Source organism: Indicator indicator, chromosome 20, assembly GCF_027791375.1.
Source record: "Indicator indicator isolate 239-I01 chromosome 20, UM_Iind_1.1, whole genome shotgun sequence".
Classification (NCBI taxonomy): Eukaryota; Metazoa; Chordata; class Aves; order Piciformes; family Indicatoridae; genus Indicator; species Indicator indicator.
Window position 1 is genome coordinate 19,762,730 of NC_072029.1, and position 21,607 is coordinate 19,784,336.

At 46.4% G+C, this 21,607-nt stretch overlaps 1 protein-coding gene across 1 annotated transcript in view; it reads left to right on the forward strand.

Annotated features, from left to right (window-relative positions):
- CUBN (cubilin) overlaps positions 1–21,607 on the forward strand; it is a 162,792-nt gene that overhangs the window by 128,201 nt on the left and 12,984 nt on the right. The window contains exons 57-59 of the mRNA XM_054390004.1: positions 13,703–13,903; positions 15,888–16,017; positions 16,843–17,060. Of these exons, the coding sequence (XP_054245979.1) occupies positions 13,703–13,903; positions 15,888–16,017; positions 16,843–17,060 (549 nt within the window). The remainder of the gene's footprint in view (positions 1–13,702; positions 13,904–15,887; positions 16,018–16,842; positions 17,061–21,607) is intronic.

Consider the following 21,607-nt stretch of genomic DNA (forward strand, 5'->3'; position numbering starts at 1 on the left):
TTAAATGAAAGAAAAGAACTGTAGATATGAGTAAAAGGACATCTGGTTATAAACCAGGAAGTCTGACACTCTCCAGTAGTGGATTATTAACATTTTTGACAAAATCTGAAAATACAACCCTGTACCAAAGAGAACCTGTCTGTCTTTAAACTGGAAAGAAGACTGAAATCACCATCTTGCAAACTACCATGCAGAGGTGAGAGCTTACTCAACAGTTCCACTGAATGTGCTTAGCATGTGTGCCTAAGGGTTAGTTCTCCTGCACAGGCAGGGCAGTGGTTGGTAGCATCTGTTATAAACATTTGTAGCTATTCTCTGTGCAAGGAAGCATTGCACCTGCTGAAATCATTGCTGAGTGTGGCCTTAAAAGCTGCACTCATACCAGCAGGGATGTTCTGAGCTGGGTTTTCCAAGTTCAGTTACATGTCTGATTAGCATAATTTACTATTGGGGCTCTCAGAGAAATCCAATTGTTCTTTTCATGGCTGTTTAATAAGGAAATGAAGTAGTTAAGACAATGCCTGTGAGGCATGCAGATCTCAGCGACTTTAACTGGCTGAGGTATGTTTTCCAGAAAATTAGAAGGCGGGAGGTAATTGTGGCTAGTGTCCATGACACACTACTACAAAACTGAATGACTGCATGGGTTAGTCACCAGCCCTCTGCTGAGGAGGAGGTTTGTTTTCAGTTAGGAGGAGATGCTTGCTCTGATCATAGAGGATGACTCCAATGGAGGCAGCTAACCCACAGCAGTGATGCCACATCAGTATCTGGAACCAAATGAACATGACATGCATCCTCTGCATGTGAAACATGCATCAAGCACTAAACATAGCAAGTACCAGAGCAAGAGACAAGTGGAGGAAGCTGCATCTGTTGAGTTTGTGATCAAAATTTAATCTAAATGAGCTGCTTCCCAGTAAGTGGAAAATTAGTTTTTGACTGACTTCGACAATAGACATCTAATTTAGATTAGCATCTATATTTATCCCATCCCATAGGGAAGTATAAAAGTGCTTTAAACTCAGCCCCAAACATGTCCCACAGGTGGAGTGAATTCCCTGCTGAAGGCCTCGCTCTCCTTCCCCTGTAGCTATCACAGGAAGCCATAGACAATTCCTTATGCCAGATTTAGGTAAGAAAACACAGAGTAACTCTGCAAATGGACTTTGGTTAGGCTCTGTGATTTCCTTGCAGCATGAAGAATGTCCTTCCTGTGCCAAACTGAGTATGGTTACAGACCCTCTCTTTTGATTGCCTCTTTCATGAAGCTGCCTAAGTTGCCACTTGCTTCTTGTAGCAGCAGCTCACTGCTGTTTGGTTATTCTATAAAGAGGGTGGCTTTGTTTCCTTGCCCCACACCTGGGACAGTGAGAACTATTATCTTCCTCCTGTCCTGTCTCCTCGGATCAAAGGGCTACACAAATCCAACATATCAGATTAGAAAAGAAGCCTCTTCTATCTATCTTTGCAGGATTACTCTCTAAGAAGCAATTCATCACATCCATCATAAGCTTTATTCTGATGAAAGCCATCTAGGGTACTGTCACATGGCTGTAACACTCTTCAGGTGTGAGTACAGCATCCAGTAAAGGCTGGAAGATGAAGGGAAAGGGATGTGGGCCTCCTAGCAGTATTTATGCTCTATCCATACAAACCAACTGCATTGTATTGATCCCATGGTGACCTGAAAAATGTTTTAATAACTTGCTTATTTCTCCTTTTTCTTCCCTTTTTTTTTAAACATGAAGCTGTAACTTTGCAATCTGGAATAGGGTCATAGCTTCCTTTTGGAGTCTGCTTTCCCACTTGTCATTAGGCAGTTCAGAAAACAGACACATTTTTATAGAATCATAGAGTCACAGAATGGTCTGGGTTGGACGGGGCCTCCAAAGGGCATCCAGTCCAACCCCCTCTGCAGTAAGTAGGGGCATCCTCCACTAGATCAGGTTGCCATCCGTTTTGCAATGGATTACTTTGAAAGAGGAGAGATATAGAGATAGATATAGATTAGATACAGAGATAGATGCAGACATAGATGTAGATGATGTAGATGGTATGGATGATACAGATATAGATGAAAGACTTGTAGTTCCTTGCTTTGAAAATAGTGCCTTAAGCTGTGGAGCTGCTAAGTACATTGCACAGGAGCACACATCTGTGTAACACTTCTCCTCCATCAGTCATTGCTAATTCTCTTACCATTTCTACCAAAAGCTGTGCTTGTGAACCAAAACCTCATTATTTTTGACAAACTTCAAACAACAAGGCAGGTGCTGCCCCAGTACAAAATGAGAGACTCTGTGACTATAGACAGGGATGGAAAGAGGACGCTGGCATTACTGATCAGATAGAGGCCCAAATTCAGCCAAGTCTTTTCTGCAAGCATCATAGCAAATAAATTTACCACAGAACTAAGTCAGCCTGGGAGTGAGGTAGAGCTCACAGGTCCTGAGAGCCATGTTACTGTGCCTCAGCCTCTGAAGTGAGAGGGAAAGTTACAGATTTCTGAGCATGAATAGGCATAGGCACAAAGTGCTGTCTGGTATCCACAGTTTGGGAAGCATCCACATTTTTCTACTCAGTATAGATTATCAGGGACTGGATGCCTGCCCTGGCTGAGTATCAGACCAATAGTGTAGAAACTTAGCTGTGTATTTATTTAGTCAAAGTGCCTCAGAAGAGTTTTCTTGGTTCACTTTAAGCATTTTGGACCTGATCCAAGCACCTCTGCTACAAAGACAGGCTGAGGGAGCTGGGGGGTGTTCATCCTGGAGAAGAGAAGGCTCAGAGGAGACCTAATAGGAACCTTCCAGTACCTGAAGGGGGCTACAGGAAGGCTACAGAGGGACTGTTTACAAAGGTCTGCAGGGTTAGGATGAGTGGCAAGGGTTTGAAATTGGAGAAGAGGAGATTTAGATTGGATGTTAAGAATAAGTTCTGCACCATGAGGATGGTGGACATTGGAACGGGTCCCTTCCAACCCAACCCATTCTATGATTCCATGATTCTGAGATAGATGAGTTTATGGAGAATAATGAGCCTGGACAGGAATTTCTGCTAAATGGAAAGGAGACCACACAAAGGTGCATTTTAAAATGCAGTGTAAGGACAAACAGAGTTCTAATCATGTGAACTTCAGAGGCAATGTATCAATGCTGGGTGGCACCCAGAGATGACAAATGGAGTGCAGAGAGATAGCAAAAGGCCTTGAAAGCAAATAGATGCAGCAATTCAAAGAAAGAGAGGTATGTTCATCATTCAGGGCAAACAAATGAACATTTGGAAGAAATGTTTGAAGGCTGTAGGAACACATGGTGCAGAACCCACATTGGGAAAATTGCTGTTCAGGTGAGAGTCATAGCTACATGGAAGGATGGGGAAGAGCTTATCCTAGAGATAATAACTGAAACACTTCACAACATTTTAGTCTATCCTGGATGTGAAGACCTAGAGAGATTCAAATCACAGACATGTCCCTATTGAGGGCAGGCAGAATGGGAGGGCTGTAAAAGAAACAGCAAGGGAAGACCCTGAGAGTGGAAAAAAGCTCTCCTGCTGAATGGCTTTGTTAAGAGACTGAAATAACATTTTAGTCTGAACAGAAAGAGGCCTGGGGGAAGGAGGCAGATTTATGAGGTCGTCAGCACAGAGATAGTTACATCTCTCCTTGCAAATGAGATTATACAAAGCTAATGTGGATAAAAAGAAAGACAGGAGAGGAGGTGTTTCACCGGATCCTCATGGGTGACCTGCAAGAGTTATACCCAGAAGGATGAGCCAAAAGCTCTCACCAGACAAGGTTCATTGCAGAAAGCCAGTGCTAGCTCTGTGGAAAGAGCCTGTCAGCTCCAAGAGGATGTGGGTCTCACATCTGGCTAAGAAAAGGTCTCTGGAGACTCATGAAAGCAGATCAAGGGGCAGAAATTGGTCTAGGAAAGATCTAAGCTGATAGAGGAAGTAAACCACAGAGCTGACATGCTGCTGATGTGCTGAGTATGCGTGGAGGACATGACAGAACAGGGGATCTGAGGCTGGGGATTATTACAGAAAAAGCATTCAGTGTGATGAGAAATTAAGGAAAGGTGTAAACAAGAGAATGGATTACAGGACAGAGCTCAAACAATCAGCAGCCCTGCCAGGATTCATGGCTCATGTTTGATATTGGCCCAAGCAATAGGGGTTCAAAGCTAGAAATTAAACCTTCTGTTTACAATCCTGTGCCAACCATCTCACCCCCAGTGCAGCAGTCTGAAACAACTTGTGACAGGTATTGTGGACCTCTGCTTTGCTGAGGAATCCACTTCACTCCAGAGTCTTTTCAGAGAAGGACTTGAGCTGCTTACTTAAATCTTTTTCATTCCCAAATTGCACTTGTCCCCATTTCACATTGTTCTCATTTATTTGCATTTTTAAATTGATTATAGTTTCCATTGAACATTGGAGCAGGCTGCCCAGGGGGGTTGTGGAGTCTCCCTCTCTGGAGATATTTGAGACCTGCCTGGATGTGTTCTTGTGTGGCCTGCTATAGGTGCTCCTGCTCTGGCAGGGGGGCTGGACTGGATGAGCTTTTGAGGTCCTTTCCAGCCCCTGACATTCTGTGAGTCTGTGATTCTGTGATCCCATTCTAAAGCACTCTCTTAACAGGGTAGGGCATGAAGAATATTTGCACTTAGGTATTTTATAAACAGCGTCATCAGCTCTCTGCTGTGGCTGGTTGCTTTCAGCTTGGTTCCTCTGACCCACTGCATTTCCCTCCTGGCATAATTGTGAGGCTATTAGAATATGCTGAGAGGTTTGAAATTAAAACTCCAGAGATTTGGCTTCTGGGATTACTCTGTTGTTCTCATGAAGCAGAATGATGAGTCCATTCCTGTTTGGTGTCCTTTTCCACACAAGCCATCCTGTTTGCTGCAGCACTGGAAAGCAGCTGGTTTGGGCTGGACAATCCCTCACTGCCACAGCAGGCTCAGCCTCTGCCCTCTTGAGTTTGGGTAACTCCCTGTAAATTCTCTGCAGCTTAAGCAACTGCCCCATTGTTGCTAGCAGGTTGCCAAGCATGGCAGCTTAATCTCAGAGTGACACCCCAGCTTTCATTATGGTGGGAAATAATGAAGACAAAGGGAACACCAAGTTGTGCAAGCACAGGAGTGGCTGGAACTGGCTTTCCAGTTGCTGTGTGTTGTGTTTTTCTCTGGCAGCATTAATCCAGCCCTTTTGCATAACCCCTGTGGGTTCTTGCTTCCACATGATGCCAAACCTCTCTAGCTCCCACCATGCATCCCTCCCACCACCTTCTCCCTGTGTTTTTGGCTCCCAGCTGTGCAGGGAGGTTCTGCTGTGGCCCTGAGCTCCCAGAGTGCTGGTGCTCAGCAGGTTTCTGCTCACTGTCCCTTACACTGAGGGCACATCTTGTCCTGTTTTGGGGACATTCCTCTGCACTCCACCTCAGCTGCTGGCCTTCATGAAACTTGTATGAACCTAATACACTTGAGACTTCTTGTCTCAGTCCTGTCTGCTTGCAAATGGTGATGTGGCTGGAAAGCTGGGGCAGAGTCGAAGAGGATGGCACATTCCTCCAGAGATCTACCTGCCTATGGGGCATTAAAAACAGGGGAAAAAAACATAAGAATGATAAAATCTTACAGCAGCCTTCCAGTACCTGAAGGGGCTACAGGAGAGCAGGGGAGGGACATTTACCAGGGCTTGTAGTGACAGGACAAGTGGCAATGGCTTTGAGCTGGAAGAGGGCAGATTCACACTGGAGATTGGGCAGAAATTCTTTCCAGTGAGGGTGGAACAGGTTGCCCAGGGAGGTTGTGGATGCCCCCTCCCTGGAGGTGTTCAAGGCCAGGCTGGATGAGGCCTTGATCAACCTGGGCTGGTGGGAGGTGCCCCTGCCCATGGCAGGGGATTGGAACTGGATGATCTTCAAGGTGCCTTCCAACCCAACCCGTTCTGTGAATCTGTTTTCTCATTTCTGTCTCTCAGTGCTTCTGAGCAGGCAGATTTTCACTCCCCCAACATGTGCACTGATTTGCCCCCTAAAGCAGATTGCTCTGGAAAACTTTTGGGTGTTTTCCTGTTGCTCAGGTCATCTCCAAATCTCCACAGTTACAGAATTTCACTGGCAAATTGCAAGATTAAATTTGCAGTTTGTGTCTTCTGAATCAAGCTCAGGAATCTGGGTTTAGGTACTCCAGAGCTGGATAAAGGAGTCAGCTCTGAAGCATGTTAGTGTGTGGACTATTGTTTCATCTTTGCCAGTGTTCATTCTGAATGATTTAAAATTTCCTGCACTGAGTGCTGACTTCTGCATCAAAGAACGAAATCCTAGAATCATATATTCACAGAATGGTTTGGGTTGGAAAGGACCTTTAATCTCATCCGATTCCAACCTCCCTGCCATGGGCAGGGATGCCTCCCACCAGCCCAGGTTCTCATAGAACACATCCAATCCAGCCTTGAACACCTTCAGGGAAGGGACATCCACAACCTCCCTGGGCAACCTGTTCCAGTGTCTCACCACCCTCACTAGAAATAATTTCTTCCTCATCTCCAGTCTCAATCTCCTGGCATTCCCAGTCCTTGTCAAAAGTCCCTCCACAGCTCTCCTGTAGCTCCCTTCAGGTACTGGGAGGCTGCTTTAAGGTCTCCTGTGTCGGTGTGAGCTGAAATTCCCCCCCCCACCAACAATAACCAGGCTAGCCCAGTCTGGAAGCAAATGAAAAGCTGTATTTACAAGCAAAGTCTAAAAAATACAATGAAATGCAATGAATATGTACAAATATACAAAATTCACAACATTCACAAATATATACAATCAACAGAAAAAGCACAATCGATCTCCCTTTGCTTCCCCCCAAGGGGACCCTCCCAAAGGGGCCTCCCTCTCCCAGGAGCTTCCCCCCCAGACCCCCCTGGACAGAGAAGCAGAGTTAGTTAAGCAGAAAGCTGTTAACTTAGCTGCCAAGGTCAGTGTGTTATCTTCAGCCAGAAGAGAAGAAGAAACAGCAGCCAGACAGCCCAGCAACTGCCCCCACTGCCGAATGCAGAATGTGCAGAATGCCTACTTTGTTTTGGGTAATAGTTCTTAAACATTTCTATCTATCCAATGGAAGTGTTTAGAACAATCATTATTTTGCTTTCTTACACCCAATAGTGACTTATTTACATTCTTTCACTTTCTCTGTTCTGAACTTTGCAAGGAAAAATTAAAAAGACAGTTTCAAACCATCACAGTCCACCCCTTCTAAACAATTCCATTGGCTGCTACTATCATTTATCTAATCTAAAATAATATCTACAACAATAGGTGAATAAAGACCATAGTCCATTCCGGCTATCTCAGATGTAGATGATTCAAAAGAGTCAAATCACAGGAAAAACAGCAAACAGCTTGTTTCCTCGCAGATGGAGCGAAGAAAGGAACAGGGACTCTCAGGTGACTCAGGGCTCTCAGGGTTCATGCACCGTGGATCTCATGAACTCTCCTCTTGGGCGCGATGCTGTGTCTGCGCAACACTCTGAATTTAACCTCTCTCAGCCAAAGTTAGATTTCTTTGTGGAATGCACTGAAATTCACCATTTTCTTGCATCACCCAATAGGTGTGACCAGGACCTTCAGCAGAAACCACCCCTCGGACAGGTTTGGCCTCTCCTGAAGGAGAAAATACCCAAACAGTTTTGCCTAACAGATTCTTTTCTCTGATAACAGGAACTCTATCACCTTCCTCCTCTCGCAACAAATCTGATTGGGCAGGTCCAGCTCGATTCACTGAACCTCTACTATTCACCAACCAGGTTGCTTGTGCTAAATGTTTCTCCCAGTTTTTCAAAGATCCACCCCCCATGGCTTTGAGAGTGGTTTTCAGCAAACCATTGTAGCGTTCGATCTTCCCTGCAGCTGGTGCATAGTAGGGAATGTGGAATATCCACTCGATGCCGTGCTCTTTGGCCCAGTTTTTTACAAGATTGTTCTTGAAATGAGTTCCATTGTCCGACTCAATCCTCTCTGGAGTTCCGTGTCTCCACAGGATTTGTCTCTCCAGGCCAAGAATGGTGTTACGTGCAGTTGCATGAGGAACTGGATAAGTTTCCAGCCATCCAGTGCTCGCCTCTACCATAGTCAGCACATACTGCTTACCAGATGGAGAACGAGGTAGAGTGATGTAGTCAATCTGCCAGGCTTCACCATACTTGTACTTGGACCATCGGTCACCGTACCACAAGGGCTTGATCCGCTTTGCCTGCTTAATAGCAGCACAAATGTCACAGTCATGGATGACTTGTGTGATAGCATCCATGGAAATGTCAATGGATCTGTCACGAGCCCATCGGTAGGTTGCATCTCTGCCTTGATGTCCTGACGAGTCATGGGCCCACCGAGCTAAGAACAGCTCACCTCGGTGTTTCCAGTCAAGATCAGGATCAGGATCAGAGTTTGTGTCCACCTGGGAAACTCTTGCAGCTAGATCTGCCTGATGGTTGTGGTGTTGTTCCTCAGTAGCTTTGCTCTTAGGAATGTGAGCATCGATGTGTCTCACTTTCACTGGGATTCTCTCAATGCGAGCAGCAATGTCTTGCCACAGATCTGCAGCCCAAATTGGCTTTCCTTTCCTCTGCCAGCCATTCTTCTTCCAGTCTTTCAGCCAACCCCACAAGGCATTGGCTACCATCCACGAGTCAGTGTAGAGATAAAGCTTTGGCCATCTCTCACGTTCAGCTATGTTAAGAGCTAGCTGGACAGCTTTTACCTCTGCGAATTGACTGGATTCTCCTTCTCCATCTCTCGCTTCTGCAACTCTGCGCGTTGGACTCCACACTGCAGATTTCCATCTCCGCTTGTTCCCAACAAGACGACAGGAACCGTCTGTGAACAAAGCATATCTCTTTTCATCATCAGACAGATCACTGTAAGGAGGAGCTTCCTCAGCACGAGCTACTCTCTCCTCTGGAGGTTTAGCACAGCTTGTGCCTTCTGGCCAGTTTGTGATCACCTCCACCAAACCAGGCCTTTCGAGATTTCCCATTCGAGCTCGCTGTGTTATCAGAGCCATCCACTTAGACCAGGTAGCATCTGTTGCATGATGTGGTGAAGAACCTTTGCCTTTGAACATCCAATTCAGAACTGGCAATCTAGGAGCTAGAAGAAGTTGTGACTCAGTTCCAATGACTTCAGAAGCAGCTTTCACTCCTTCATAAGCAGCTAAAATCTCTTTCTCTGTTGGAGTGTAGTTTGCCTCTGAGCCTCTGTAGCCACGACCCCAGAAACCAAGAGGACGTCCTCGTGTCTCCCCTGGAGCTCTTTGCCATAAGCACCAGGTTGGACCATTGTCACTCGCGGCCGTGTACAGAATGTTCTTAATGTCTGGACCAGTTCGGACAGGTCCCAGACCCATCGCTTGGACTACCTCTCGCTTGATCTGGTCAAAGGCTGCTTGTTGCTCAGGACCCCATTGGAAACTGTTTCTCTTTCGAGTCACATCATAGAGAGGTTTCACAATCTGACTGTATCCAGGAATGTGCAGTCTCCAAAATCCCACTATGCCTAAGAAACGCAGAGTTTCTTTCTTGTTGATGGGATTTGCCATGGTGGAGACTCTGTTTATCACATCCATTGGGATGTGACGGCGACCATCTTGCCACCGCACTCCCAGAAACTGGATTTCTCTGGCAGGTCCTTTCACCTTGTCTCGCTTGATAGCGAAACCGGCTTGCAAGAGAATGTCAAGGATTTTGTTACCTTTCTCGAAGACTTCTTCAGCAGTCTCACCCCAGACAATGATGTCATCGATGAACTGAATGTGTTCTGGAGCTCCACCTTTCTCCAAAGCATCATGGATCACTGCATGGCAGATGGTTGAACTGTGAATCCACCCCTGGGGCAAACGATTGAATGTGTACTGAATGCCTCTCCAGGTGAAAGCAAACTGAGGCCTGCATTCCTCTGCTATGGGAATAGAGAAGAAAGCATTAGCAATGTCTATGGTAGCATACCATTTGGCCTGCTTGGATTCCAGCTCATATTGGAGTTCCATCATGTCTGGTACAGCTGCACTCATGGGTGGAGTTACTTCATTCAAGGCACGGAAATCAACTGTCAGACGCCACTCTCCATTCTGCTTTCTCACAGGCCAGATTGGACTGTTGAAAGGTGAATGAGTTTTGCTGATGACCTTCTGACTCTCCAGCTGACGAATCAAGTTTTGAATGGGCACCAAAGAGTCACGGTTGGTTCTGTATTGTCTGTGATGCACAGTTTGAGAAGCAACCGGCAGCTTTACATCCTCTATCTCATGTTGTCCCACAACTGCAGATTCATCTGAAAGCTCAGGTCTGATGGACAACTTCAATTTTCCTCCATCAATTTCTACAGTTGCTATTCCAAAAGCCCATTTGTAACCCTTAGGGTCTTTAAAACGCCCTTCTCTCAGAAAGTCAATTCCCAAAATACAAGGTGCATTAGGACCTGTTACAATAGTGTGTTTCTTCCACTGCTTCCCAGTTAAACTTATGTCAACCTCTATCTTAAACAACTCTTGAGATCCACCAGTGACTCCCTGAATAGTTATAGATTCTCCCCCTTGATAATTTGATGGTATTATGGTGCACTGAGCTCCTGTGTCAACCAAGGCCCTGTACTTCTGAAATTTTGAAGTGCCAGGCCACTGGATGTACACATCCCAATAGATTCTGTTATCTCCATTATCCCTTACCTCCCCCTGGCGGAAGGCAGGGCACCCCTAATGGTGGGGATTACATCCACATGTACAGCTGGCACAACGTCCAGCACCAGAATTAGGATCACTGTTGGAGCTATCAGAGTTGTTCTGGGAAACTGAGGAAGCGACAGCTACCCTCCTGGTATTGCTACCTCGGGATCTGCCCCTCTGCAGCTCCCGTAACCTCTTGAAAAGATCAGAAGTTGGTTGACCATCCCATCTGTTCATGTTCTCACCAAACTGATCACGTAGAGTTATCCAGATACTGCCACGTGATTGCCTCTGCTGTCTGTTTTGGTTTGACCTATTCTGGAATGGCCTCCTTGGAGCACGTCTGTTCCTAACAGCTGAAACTTGTATCCATCTGGAAGAAGAGGAATTAGAATCATCCCCCTTCATCAAGTTGGATATGGAGGTTTTAAGTTCCTCCTGCAGCTCTTTCATGCAATTCTTCATTTCTCCAGACAAAGTTTCAATGGCTGAAACCAAAGAAGTACGTGCAAGACTATCCTCCAATTGCCTCATTTGGTCAGTGAAATGGCCAACAGTGGGAGGTGCTCCACCATAATTTCTTGCCACAATCCTGCTAGCCAGAATAGTAGCATAATTAGGAGGAGCAAGCTTAATGAGCTTTTTGGCAAGGCCTGTTCCAACAGGAATTTCATCAGGATTCAGAGTCTTATGATCTCCATACATTACTTCTCTCACAGCAAACTCTCTCAGACGCTTGATTCCCTCAGCTATTGTGGTCCAAGGCTTAGGGTTCCATGGTAAATCATCTCTGCTGGGGTACCTCAGCGAGACTGCCAGTAGGAGGCGTGCCCACAGAGAAACTTTACCAATGCACTTGCCTAGGTGCCTGTCTATGCCTGTATCCTTTGAGAGCATCCCCAACTGAGAGGCCGACTTGTCACCTACCACCAATGCTGGGGCTCCCATATCAAAACACCTGGCTAGCCAAGACAGGACTGGCTCATTATCTCCTCTGATGTAATCCTTCCTCACATGTCTAATTTCCTGTCTGGGTGCATTAGCTGACTGTATGTCATCCTCATCATCATCATCATCATCATCATCCTGAGGTCGCTGTCCCCATAATCCTATTTTAATCCTCCGTTGAATTTCTTTGAGTTCAGAGGCACTGCCAGCAGTTGCTAATCTACTAGGGTCTACATCCTGACCTACATCTCCATCATCCATGTGGGGTCTCAAGAGGTCTACCAGAGTTTTAAGGCTAACCCTCTCTTCCTCATCAGAAGGATCTTTCTTAAGAGAGGGACCCTGAGTAGAAGGACCCTCATCTCCATCTGCACCATCTCCTGCAGCATCTGCATCTCCTTTACGCTTTCTGGTTACAGTGGCCACCAAATTTACTGGCTTGGTTTTCACATTCACAGCAGAGTTGGAAGAGCAAGTAGCCTTATGTCTTTCTTGATACAGTGCTATCAGTAGCCATATGATTATTCCAAGAAGCAACAAATTTAAGATTAAGACTAGTACAAGATATCTAAGGTACCACTGGTTCCAAAGACCCTCTGTAGTTGTAAGAGGAGTAACAAACTCATATGTGTCTGCTAGCAGATCCATAGTTGAGTTACCATAGCTTCTTAGCCCAATAAGACCATAACAGAATTCACCAACATTCAGTAACTTGTTCTTAACCCAAAGAAACGACTTATATGCCACATATCTCACAATCTTGTCTATCATGCAGGAAACAGCCCATCTGTAGACAATCACACCGATAATAGATGAAATAAAATTACTCAAAATCCAAAACAGCTTCATTTTGCTTCCTAATCTGAGCAGAAATAAATCAAACAAGCAATCGAGCCCTGAGTTGGAGCGCCAAAAATAAAAAGTGTGTCGGTGTGAGCTGAAATTCCCCCCCCCACCAACAATAACCAGGCTAGCCCAGTCTGGAAGCAAATGAAAAGCTGTATTTACAAGCAAAGTCTAAAATCTACAATGAAATGCAATGAATATGTACAAATATACAAAATTCACAACATTCACAAATATATACAATCAACAGAAAAAGCACAATCGATCTCCCTTTGCTTCCCCCCAAGGGGACCCTCCCAAAGGGGCCTCCCTCTCCCAGGAGCTTCCCCCCCAGACCCCCCTGGACAGAGAAGCAGAGTTAGTTAAGCAGAAAGCTGTTAACTTAGCTGCCAAGGTCAGTGTGTTATCTTCAGCCAGAAGAGAAGAAGAAACAGCAGCCAGACAGCCCAGCAACTGCCCCCACTGCCGAATGCAGAATGTGCAGAATGCCTACTTTGTTTTGGGTAATAGTTCTTAAACATTTCTATCTATCCAATGGAAGTGTTTAGAACAATCATTATTTTGCTTTCTTACACCCAATAGTGACTTATTTACATTCTTTCACTTTCTCTGTTCTGAACTTTGCAAGGAAAAATTAAAAAGACAGTTTCAAACCATCACAGTCTCCTTAGAACCTTCTGTTCCCCAGGCTGAACAGCCCAAACTCTCTCAGCCTCTGATCATCTTCATGACCCTCTGCAGCAGCTCCATGTCCCTCTTATGGCAGGGGCACCAAGAACTGGATGCAGTGCTGCAGACTGGATCTCACGAGAGTCAGCCTCTTGTTTTTCTCTCTGTGGTATTAGGTTGCCTTTCAAAGGGTGCATTGCTTTGGTTTGCAGAGGAGATCCATGCTTGTGTCTGGTTCTCTCATCTCCCCAGCTATGAACTCTCATGAACTCAAGGCACTTTGACCCTTTTCCAGGTGCTGGGAGGTGTTGAAGGAGACTGTATAATGTCTTATACACAAGGCCTCTGCCCCTTTCTGCATAGTAAAAATGGACATTTGCTTCCTCAGCAGGCAGATGAGATCCTGAGATCCTGGAATGGAAAGTCATGTAAAATCTAATTCTTGTCCTGTGTGGGCTCTGGATATTCTTGCAGCTCAGCAGTCAAACATGCTGTTAACACTTCTGCATTTGATGTCCTTGCAGCCCCAGCACCCTTGAGCAGGGTTTGTCTTTATGATGGACTAAGCATCTTCAGTGGCACCAGTGTTACCTCACAGCCTCTCATCACACTCTGTGGCAATGATCTCCCTGCTCCAGTCAGTGTCTTTGGACCTATGCTGCTCAACTTCTACACTGATTCCCACATTGTAGGCTTTGGATTCCAGGCACGATACAGAGCAGTTGGTGAGTAGCCACTTTTCTGTGCTTTACATGGTGGAAATACTCTGACTCAGTGTGGGAGCCATTGTACCTCATCTGGGGAATACCTTAGATAAGTGTAGATTTTTCCTGTTCCTTCTGCACTTGCCCCTGCTCAGGAGCAGATCATGGGGCAGTTTGGTGACTGCTGTCACTGCCTGAGGTGTTTTTTCATAGCTCTCATGTCAACACACTATATGGGACCAAGTCAAGAACTTAAAACACTTTTGCTTTCCTGTAGAAAAGAAATGCAATCCACTTGGGCAAGTTTGTTCTGTTTGGTTTAGGTTTGGCTGTTGGCTTTGGTTGGTTCCTTTTTTGGTTTGGGTTTTTATGATGTTTGAGGAGAAACAGCAGCAGTTTGTTTAACTGAGTGAACGTAAAAGATTTAATCCCATGCAGGAGTATGGTCTGAGTCCCACTGACACTAAAACTACATTACACAGCATGGGAACCAGAGCAGGGGTTGTAAAACGCTCCAGCCACATGCCTCCATTTGATGATCCTCTTGCAGTTGCAGGTGTTGATGTAAGTAAAACCTGAGATCTAGATAGATTTCTATTTAAAAATAAGTATTTTCACCAAAACCTTTGGTCATTCACTAAGATCTCTTTTGGTTTGGAAAAGAAATATGGATTAGAAAAAGAAGTTCCCAGCTGAGTTTATGGTTTCCATCTGCACAAATACAAATACCCCAAAAGATGAGCTTCATTTTCAAATCCAGCTTTGATATCTCCTAGGTTTAGCTTGTAAAGACAGTACTTTGATTTTGGGGAGCATCACTTTCTCATCACAGAGAAAAGTCTGAGTTCTTCACTTTGGTACTTCCCTTGATGCACTCCTCACGTTCAAAGCCACAGCAAAGACCACAAGGCCAAATTCTTTCTGTAAAATGAATGGCCCAATACAGACAGGGCAGAGGGAGTGGCACTGAGAAATGGCAGCCAGCAGTTACTCATGGAAAAGGCCTTCACAACTCACTCAAGGCAGTTGTTGCTATCTGCCTTGTGACCTCTGACATTTGCGAAAGATTCCTGCAGCCCTGTGAGCTGCTTGTTGTCTCTACAGAGCAGATTCTGGCCATGAACATTCCTCTTCCCTCTGGGTGTATTGTTTGCTGAAAACAAGACAAAAAAGCCTTCTCCCTCCTAGTGCAGAATAATGCAGATTCCTTTTCCTGCTGGCTCCTGCCCTCTATCTGCCAGGGCTCCAGGCTGCCAGCCCAGGAGCTGGGGCTCTGTACCCAACAGCACCCTGTCTGGGACTGCCTTTGTTGAGGTGGTGGCCTGGGCAGTGGCAAGTCCTTTAAAACATGGAAAGTTGTGTGTGGCTTCAAGCTATTTATCAACAGGATGCAGGGAGCATTGTTTTGCCAAGTTAAGATTATAAAACGAAGGCAGAGGCCAACAACAGAGATTAGAGTTGGTTTTATAAGAGCTTTGCTTTTCTTTCCCTTGAGCACTGAGGCTGGCAACAAACATCAGCCACATCCTGGCCTCCTCAGCACCCATGGTGTGACAGCCTGGGAAGCCAAGCAAGGCCTGCAAAGTCCAGCTGGCTCTGTGCAGTCCTCCATCTCAGCCACCCTCTGCTGCTGCTGGGTGCCTGCACGAGGCTCAGTCCCCAGGATCAGTGGTGCCTGGGGAGACTCTGTGCAGACTCTTTGCTGACTCTGTGCAAGCTCTGTGCCTTTCTGCACACAGCTGATGCCATAGTCATGGCCCAGCCCTGCAGGAGGTGGAGAGAGGCAGAGGCTCTGCCTGCAGCTACATGAGAAAAGTCAAGGGCAGGGCAAGTTATCCAGCTGAGGCTGCTTCTGTGCCACTGCCCACTACCTGCTCCTCATCTGTCAGGAGCTTTTCTCCCCTTGCAGCTAGAAGAGGACTAGCACAAGCCTCTGCCAGAAGTGTGAGAGGTAAGATCAAGCTGGTACCCAGGAGCCATCTCTGGTGTCTCTGTTCCCCTGCAGCCTGCGGCGGTGTGTTTGGCGGCTCCGTGGGGATCATCAGCAGCCCGGCCCATGCCCTGCTGGACTACCACCACAACATGAACTGCTCATACCACATCACAGTTGGAAGCAGCAGAGTGGTGGCCCTCAAGTATGTAAGCCCAGCTCAGTTTGCCATCAAATGGACAGGGAGGTCTCTGATGCCAGTTAAAGACAGCAATTACTGACAATTTTCTCTCTGCTTTTCCTTTCCTGAAGGGGAAGCTGAACTAAAAGGAGAAATGGCTGCTGCAGCAAGCTTTCAAAGGCCCCTCAGCTTTCTCTGGAATTTATGGGAAAAACATCACCACAGTTGTAACCCCCCACTTTTATTAGCAAGAGGAATAAGGAATTGTAGACATACAGCTCATGTTCTCAACTAAATTCTGCCAGCCTTTGAGAAACATGAATTCTGGAGAAGGCTGGCACTCACTTACTGCCCAAGGAATATCAGCCACCCAGGAAGAGCAAGCTTCTGAGACAGGGCTGCCACAACCCTCACCTCAGAGACACTGAAGGGCAGATACACTGTGCTGCTGCACTGACTGGGAGTGAAGAGAACCCTGCCCAGCTAAATGGAAGACCTCTGAGCTTGCAGCCCTCACGTGCCCAAGAGCGTTTGAGGCTAAGGGATTTGCCAAAGTGGGATTTGCAGAGCAGGGACCTGCAGCTCCACAGAAAGCCCAGGAGTGCTGACAGCTTGCACTGAAGGGCCCAGTGTGTGGGGGACATTAATTCTGTGAGGTTGGCAGGCTGCAGTGGTTTGCAATGCAGTTCTCCTTTGGCTTGCTTGCTCCTAAAGAGAAATGCTCTGTACTATCTGCCTGCATGGCTGTGGGTATTGCTGTCACCTGCGCCCTTCCTCAAGCACTGAAAACACACAACACGGAAACAGAAACGAAAATCTGATGCCTGCTGCCCCAAATCTATTTTACAGATTCAACAGCTTCCAGCTTGAAATCTCTCCCTCCTGCTACAAAGACTCTGTGGCTGTGTATGATGGCTCAGACACCCATGCTCCTCTGCTTGGCAAATTCTGTGGCTCAGAGCTGCCTCCGAACATGAAGAGCTCCAGCAATAACTTGTTCCTGCTGTTCAGCACTGACTTCTTCGGAACAGACAGGGGATGGAAAGCATCTTTCAGGGAGACCTTAGGTAAGAGTATTGCCAGTCTCCTAATCCCCAGAATCTGCTCCTTCGAGGAGGAGCAGCTATGGCCTCACTCACTAGGGGTGCTGGAAGTGGAACAATGTTGCTGATTTTGTCAAGATTGAGTTAAATAATTTTGGCTTATGGCATCTTTGCATTCCAATTCTGCTTCTGAATGGACTCTTTGCTAACCTTTTCCTGCCTTTCTGCAGGCACAGGCATTTCTTGGGTGACTGAAGGCTTAGCTGCACCCAAGGGCCTCTCTTTTGGAGGAAATCTGGCAGTACCTGAGAACTCTTTTCTTTGTAGTTAAAGACTGGTGGTGCCCTAAGATGCCCCCTTTCCATCCATCCTCCATTCCCTTGCAGTTCACCTCCCACTTTTATAAAAAATAAAGTGTTGAGATCAGGTAAGGTTGGGGTTCCCCTCAGGCACCGCTCCGCTTATCTCTGGTGATTTTGTGGATCAGTCTGGTTAGCTGGCCACAGGGTAAATGGGATCATAGTGAGAAGGCACTGGAAGGTGAATGTTTTGCTGGACACAAGAGTCAGGGGCAGAGCTTGGTTATTATCTTTTAAAAAGGTTTAAGCCTAGTAGCCTATTTTTAAGATCAATGTATTAAAGGTGTTTGGTTTTTTTTTTTTACCTTCTCATAGCATGGTTTTTAGAGGTGGTAAGCCACAAATTACTATTAGATGTAAATTGATTGCATGTCATGGCTACTAGTTTCCTGTGTAATTAACTAGGAGATCTAGATCTGGAAAGAAGTAATTGTCTGGTTCACAAAGCTGGCACTCAGACAGTTCAGAATGAAAGGCCTTTGTGGCAGAACAAACATAGTCTTCTGCTGAGTCATTGAATCCCCTCTCAACCCCCAACCAGTGACTTTCTCATTTGACACAGTCTGAGAAAGTATTTACAGATAAGGAAAAAACTGCTTCTGCAGGCTTTGCCAAGAAAAATATTCCCACGCAGCCTCCTGGGCATTCTGCTGTTAACTCTTCCTTTGCCTCACTCTGAGTAACTGCTGCAAGAGTCTCTCACAGCACTCCCGAGGATCCTCCTTTCCAGGAATCTTATGTTGTTTCCCATAGTGCTGCCTTCAAGCCCTCAGGTATCAGCTGTCAGATCCCCTGCAGCCTGCCTTTGTGTTTCCAGGGTGAGATCATCAGGAACTCCCCAGGCTGCTCTTCCTGTTGGCATGGAGTCAATTTTTTCAGCCACTGACTTTAGATTTATTTGTGCAGCTTGCCAGAGGTTCTGCTTAAGCACACAACAGAAGAGAAGCCAAACTCCTCAAGTCAGTTCCATGTCTGATCATTTCCTAGAGCAAGGAGAAGCCTTCTGTGAATAAACTTTGCCATCTATTAGCTTTGAAGAGACATTTCTGCAGGCTCCCAGAGACAGGGAGGTTGTCATGGAGCAGGAAGTTACTCAGGAGCCGTAAGCTGGGAAAGCTGGCCATGTGGAGATGTGTGCTGTGTGAGGAGGAGCCCGTGGTGGTGAGATGTTTTGCACTAGGTCTTCTTTGTCTGCTGTGGGAAGCAAGCCAGCAGGACTAAATCACAGAGCAGCTAGGGAGGAGCCCAGCAGCCCCTTGCTAGTACAGAGGGGCCAGAAAGCAGAAAATTGGTATAAAAGGAAAAGATGAGTCACAGTCCTATAAAGGTTTCTATTCTGACTTTTCTGAAAAACAGAGACAGGAAAATCTGTGACACATCTTTGTAGTATGAGATTGTGCTTCAAATGAAAGAGAATAAACCCACAGAGACCTAGAAGCCTGTTCCTCTGAATGGTGCTTTGGAGAAGCTCCCTCATGCCTGTCAAAAGATAAAGCCGTGTGGTTTTTGAAGAGTACAAATGCAATCAGATGACAATTAATAATGATAAATCTCTTGATTTATCAAGATGGGGGCTGTGGGGAAACAGAACATTTTCTGTTGGAGGACAAGAAGCACATTATTCTGTAGCTACCCTGGGGAACCACAACTGCATAACATAATTATTGCTCTCTGCTTAGTCGGGAGTGTCCCTGGCTGTGCATTGCAAAGAAGAGAGCAGAAACACAGCAGAGTGAACTATTCCCTTTCTTCACAAGCTCTTCCACTTCCTTTCCTCTCTCAGGGATACTGCCAAAGTCCAGGCTTATCCATTCTCTCTCGTGAATTTTCTTAGTAGGGAGTCCCTCTGGTTGCCATTGTGGTGGGAGGCAAGAGAGGAGATGAAGGCTGCTCACAGGAGCCTGGCAAGACTGAGGGTCACCAGGCATCCAAAGAGTTAAGCTCTGAGATGTCTGTAGCAAAACATGTGCTGCTTTCATTAAAACGATTTGCTTGCATCACTGATCCTGCACCCACTGGAGTGCTGAGGGTGCCACCACTACTCAGGAAGGGGGGCACAGTGCAGCAGCCTCTCACCTCTTTGTCAGATGTCCTTTCTTCCACACACTGCTCCCTGCACTGCCATCAGCAGCACTGTCAGAACCCCCTGGGACAGGGTACATGCCAGGGGGAGCAAACAGCCTTTCAGGCTGTCCCTGCTGCTAAGTTTGGACAGGTTGGCCTCCTTTTTGGAAGCACTGGACATTTCTCTCAGGCTGAGGCTGTGGCCTGGGCTGCCTGGAGGATAGCAGGCTGCTCCAAGTGTTAGATTTGTGAGAAGAAAGACTCACCTTAGCTACCACTGACATTTCTTCTGCCTTTGTTGTCAGTCTGTAGAAGGAGAATTGTGCCTCCTCCCCACAACGAGCATGTGCTCCTCTAGGCAGTCAATAAAAGGACAAGAAGAGATAAATCAATATCAGCTTAAGGCATTTGCTTTCATGAGCTGTCTCTGTGAAGGAAGAAAAGTGGAGATCTCTCCCCAAAGAATGAGGGCTGCATGTCCTGAGCTTGTGACTCAGCCAAAGATCTCCTGATTGCCTCTCAGCTCCAAGGGGAGACTTCAGCTTTTCAACTCACTCTGGCTGGCAGGGACAGAGCCTGCAAATACCTCTTCCATCCCTGCTGTGACATCAGGGACTTTGTACTTGGGTGATAAATGGAGCTTTGGCAGGGGGGTGACCCTCTCACCTCAATTTGTGATGCCTCTGAGGCTTAGAATACAAAGGCTGAAAAAAACATATAAGGGTTTGGGCTTTTTCCTTGCCTTTAAAGAGTCAGCTCTGCCTTTCAGGAGATGTGACCTTGTAACAGCACATCAGCTCTCCCTATGCTCATGTGCTCCATTGTCTCAGTGATGAAAACCATATCAGATTCAAAACCCTCAGAGAGGGACCGAGGGCTTTTCTGCAAGGCAGGGCTGCTGCTGGGGGCTGGCTGAGGAAGCCACCCAAAGTCACAAAGAGCAGCATGCTACAGGCTCCGAGACTGATGGCTTCAGGCAGTACCCAAGCAAAACTGAAATGGGGTTGGGACACTGTGGAAGGGGGGATGCAGGAGGGCAGGAAGGTTGCCTGCTTTTCCTCTGCTTGGCCTGAAGCCACAGCCAGCTCTTTCCCCTCCCCTTTCTCCTCCCGTCTCCTGCGAAAATGCAGGAGAAGTTCACATTTGTTGTTTGTGACAGGACAGGATGGTTGCTGCATTCATACCACCCGCAGCCCTCTTTGCATTGCCTTGGGGACTGCAAGCCCATGGGCTACAATCACACTGCACAGGCAGAGGGAAGGGACAAGCTGCTGCACAAAGGGGTTTGGATTTACACACAAGATAAGGGAAACCAGATGGATATAGACAGGCAAGAAGAACAGGGTAGCAACAAGGATGAGACTACTGTTGGAGTCTGTAAGTCAGGAGAAAGGCCTCTGGCAGATGTTAAGCTGCTGGAATGTGAAGCCCTTACACACCCTGCCATCTTCATTGTTCTCAGTGTGCACAGTTTGCCCCTCTGTCCTTTGTATTCATCTGAATATTTCTAGTGAATGAATAGAAATCAATTTACATATGGAAAAAATCATAAGCAAGTAGATTTTAGAAGAAAAATAGGTGGAAAAAGGAATCTGCTCTGATCTGCCAGGAGGATGCATTAACAGGTAATGTGCATAGCTAATCTGGTAGGCACACAATAGAAACAGGTGATAAACTCTGAACTTTTCTTGCTGACACAGAGATTTGTAATTTAGCTGATAAATCACCCGGGGCTAGCTGTCCGCCCTGATGCTATTAGCTGTGTATTGAGGGCCTGTTTCCTGCTTGCAGCATATGGAGAGTCCATCACTAATGGGCTTCCTGCTATGCTCTCCCCTAATGAAATTAAAGCCTACTTGTAAAGTATAGATCCAGCAGAATTCTCACAGTATTTTTATGCTATTCGTTTTTATCAATAGAAAGATTTACTCAATATAGTTCTAGGTGCAGCTCTGACCTGCAGATTGGAAGCTTGGCTGCCTCTGCACTCAGTTTCTAGATGCAGACCTTCAGCAGCGCTCAGCCTTCATGGCTGCTGTGGAGCTCTCCTCCCTTCGGAACTGCTGAAACCCCAGTGCTGAGTGGGCAGCTCAGGTGTAAACCAGTGGTGAGGTTATTCTGTTGCACAGAACAGGGTTAGGTGTGCTT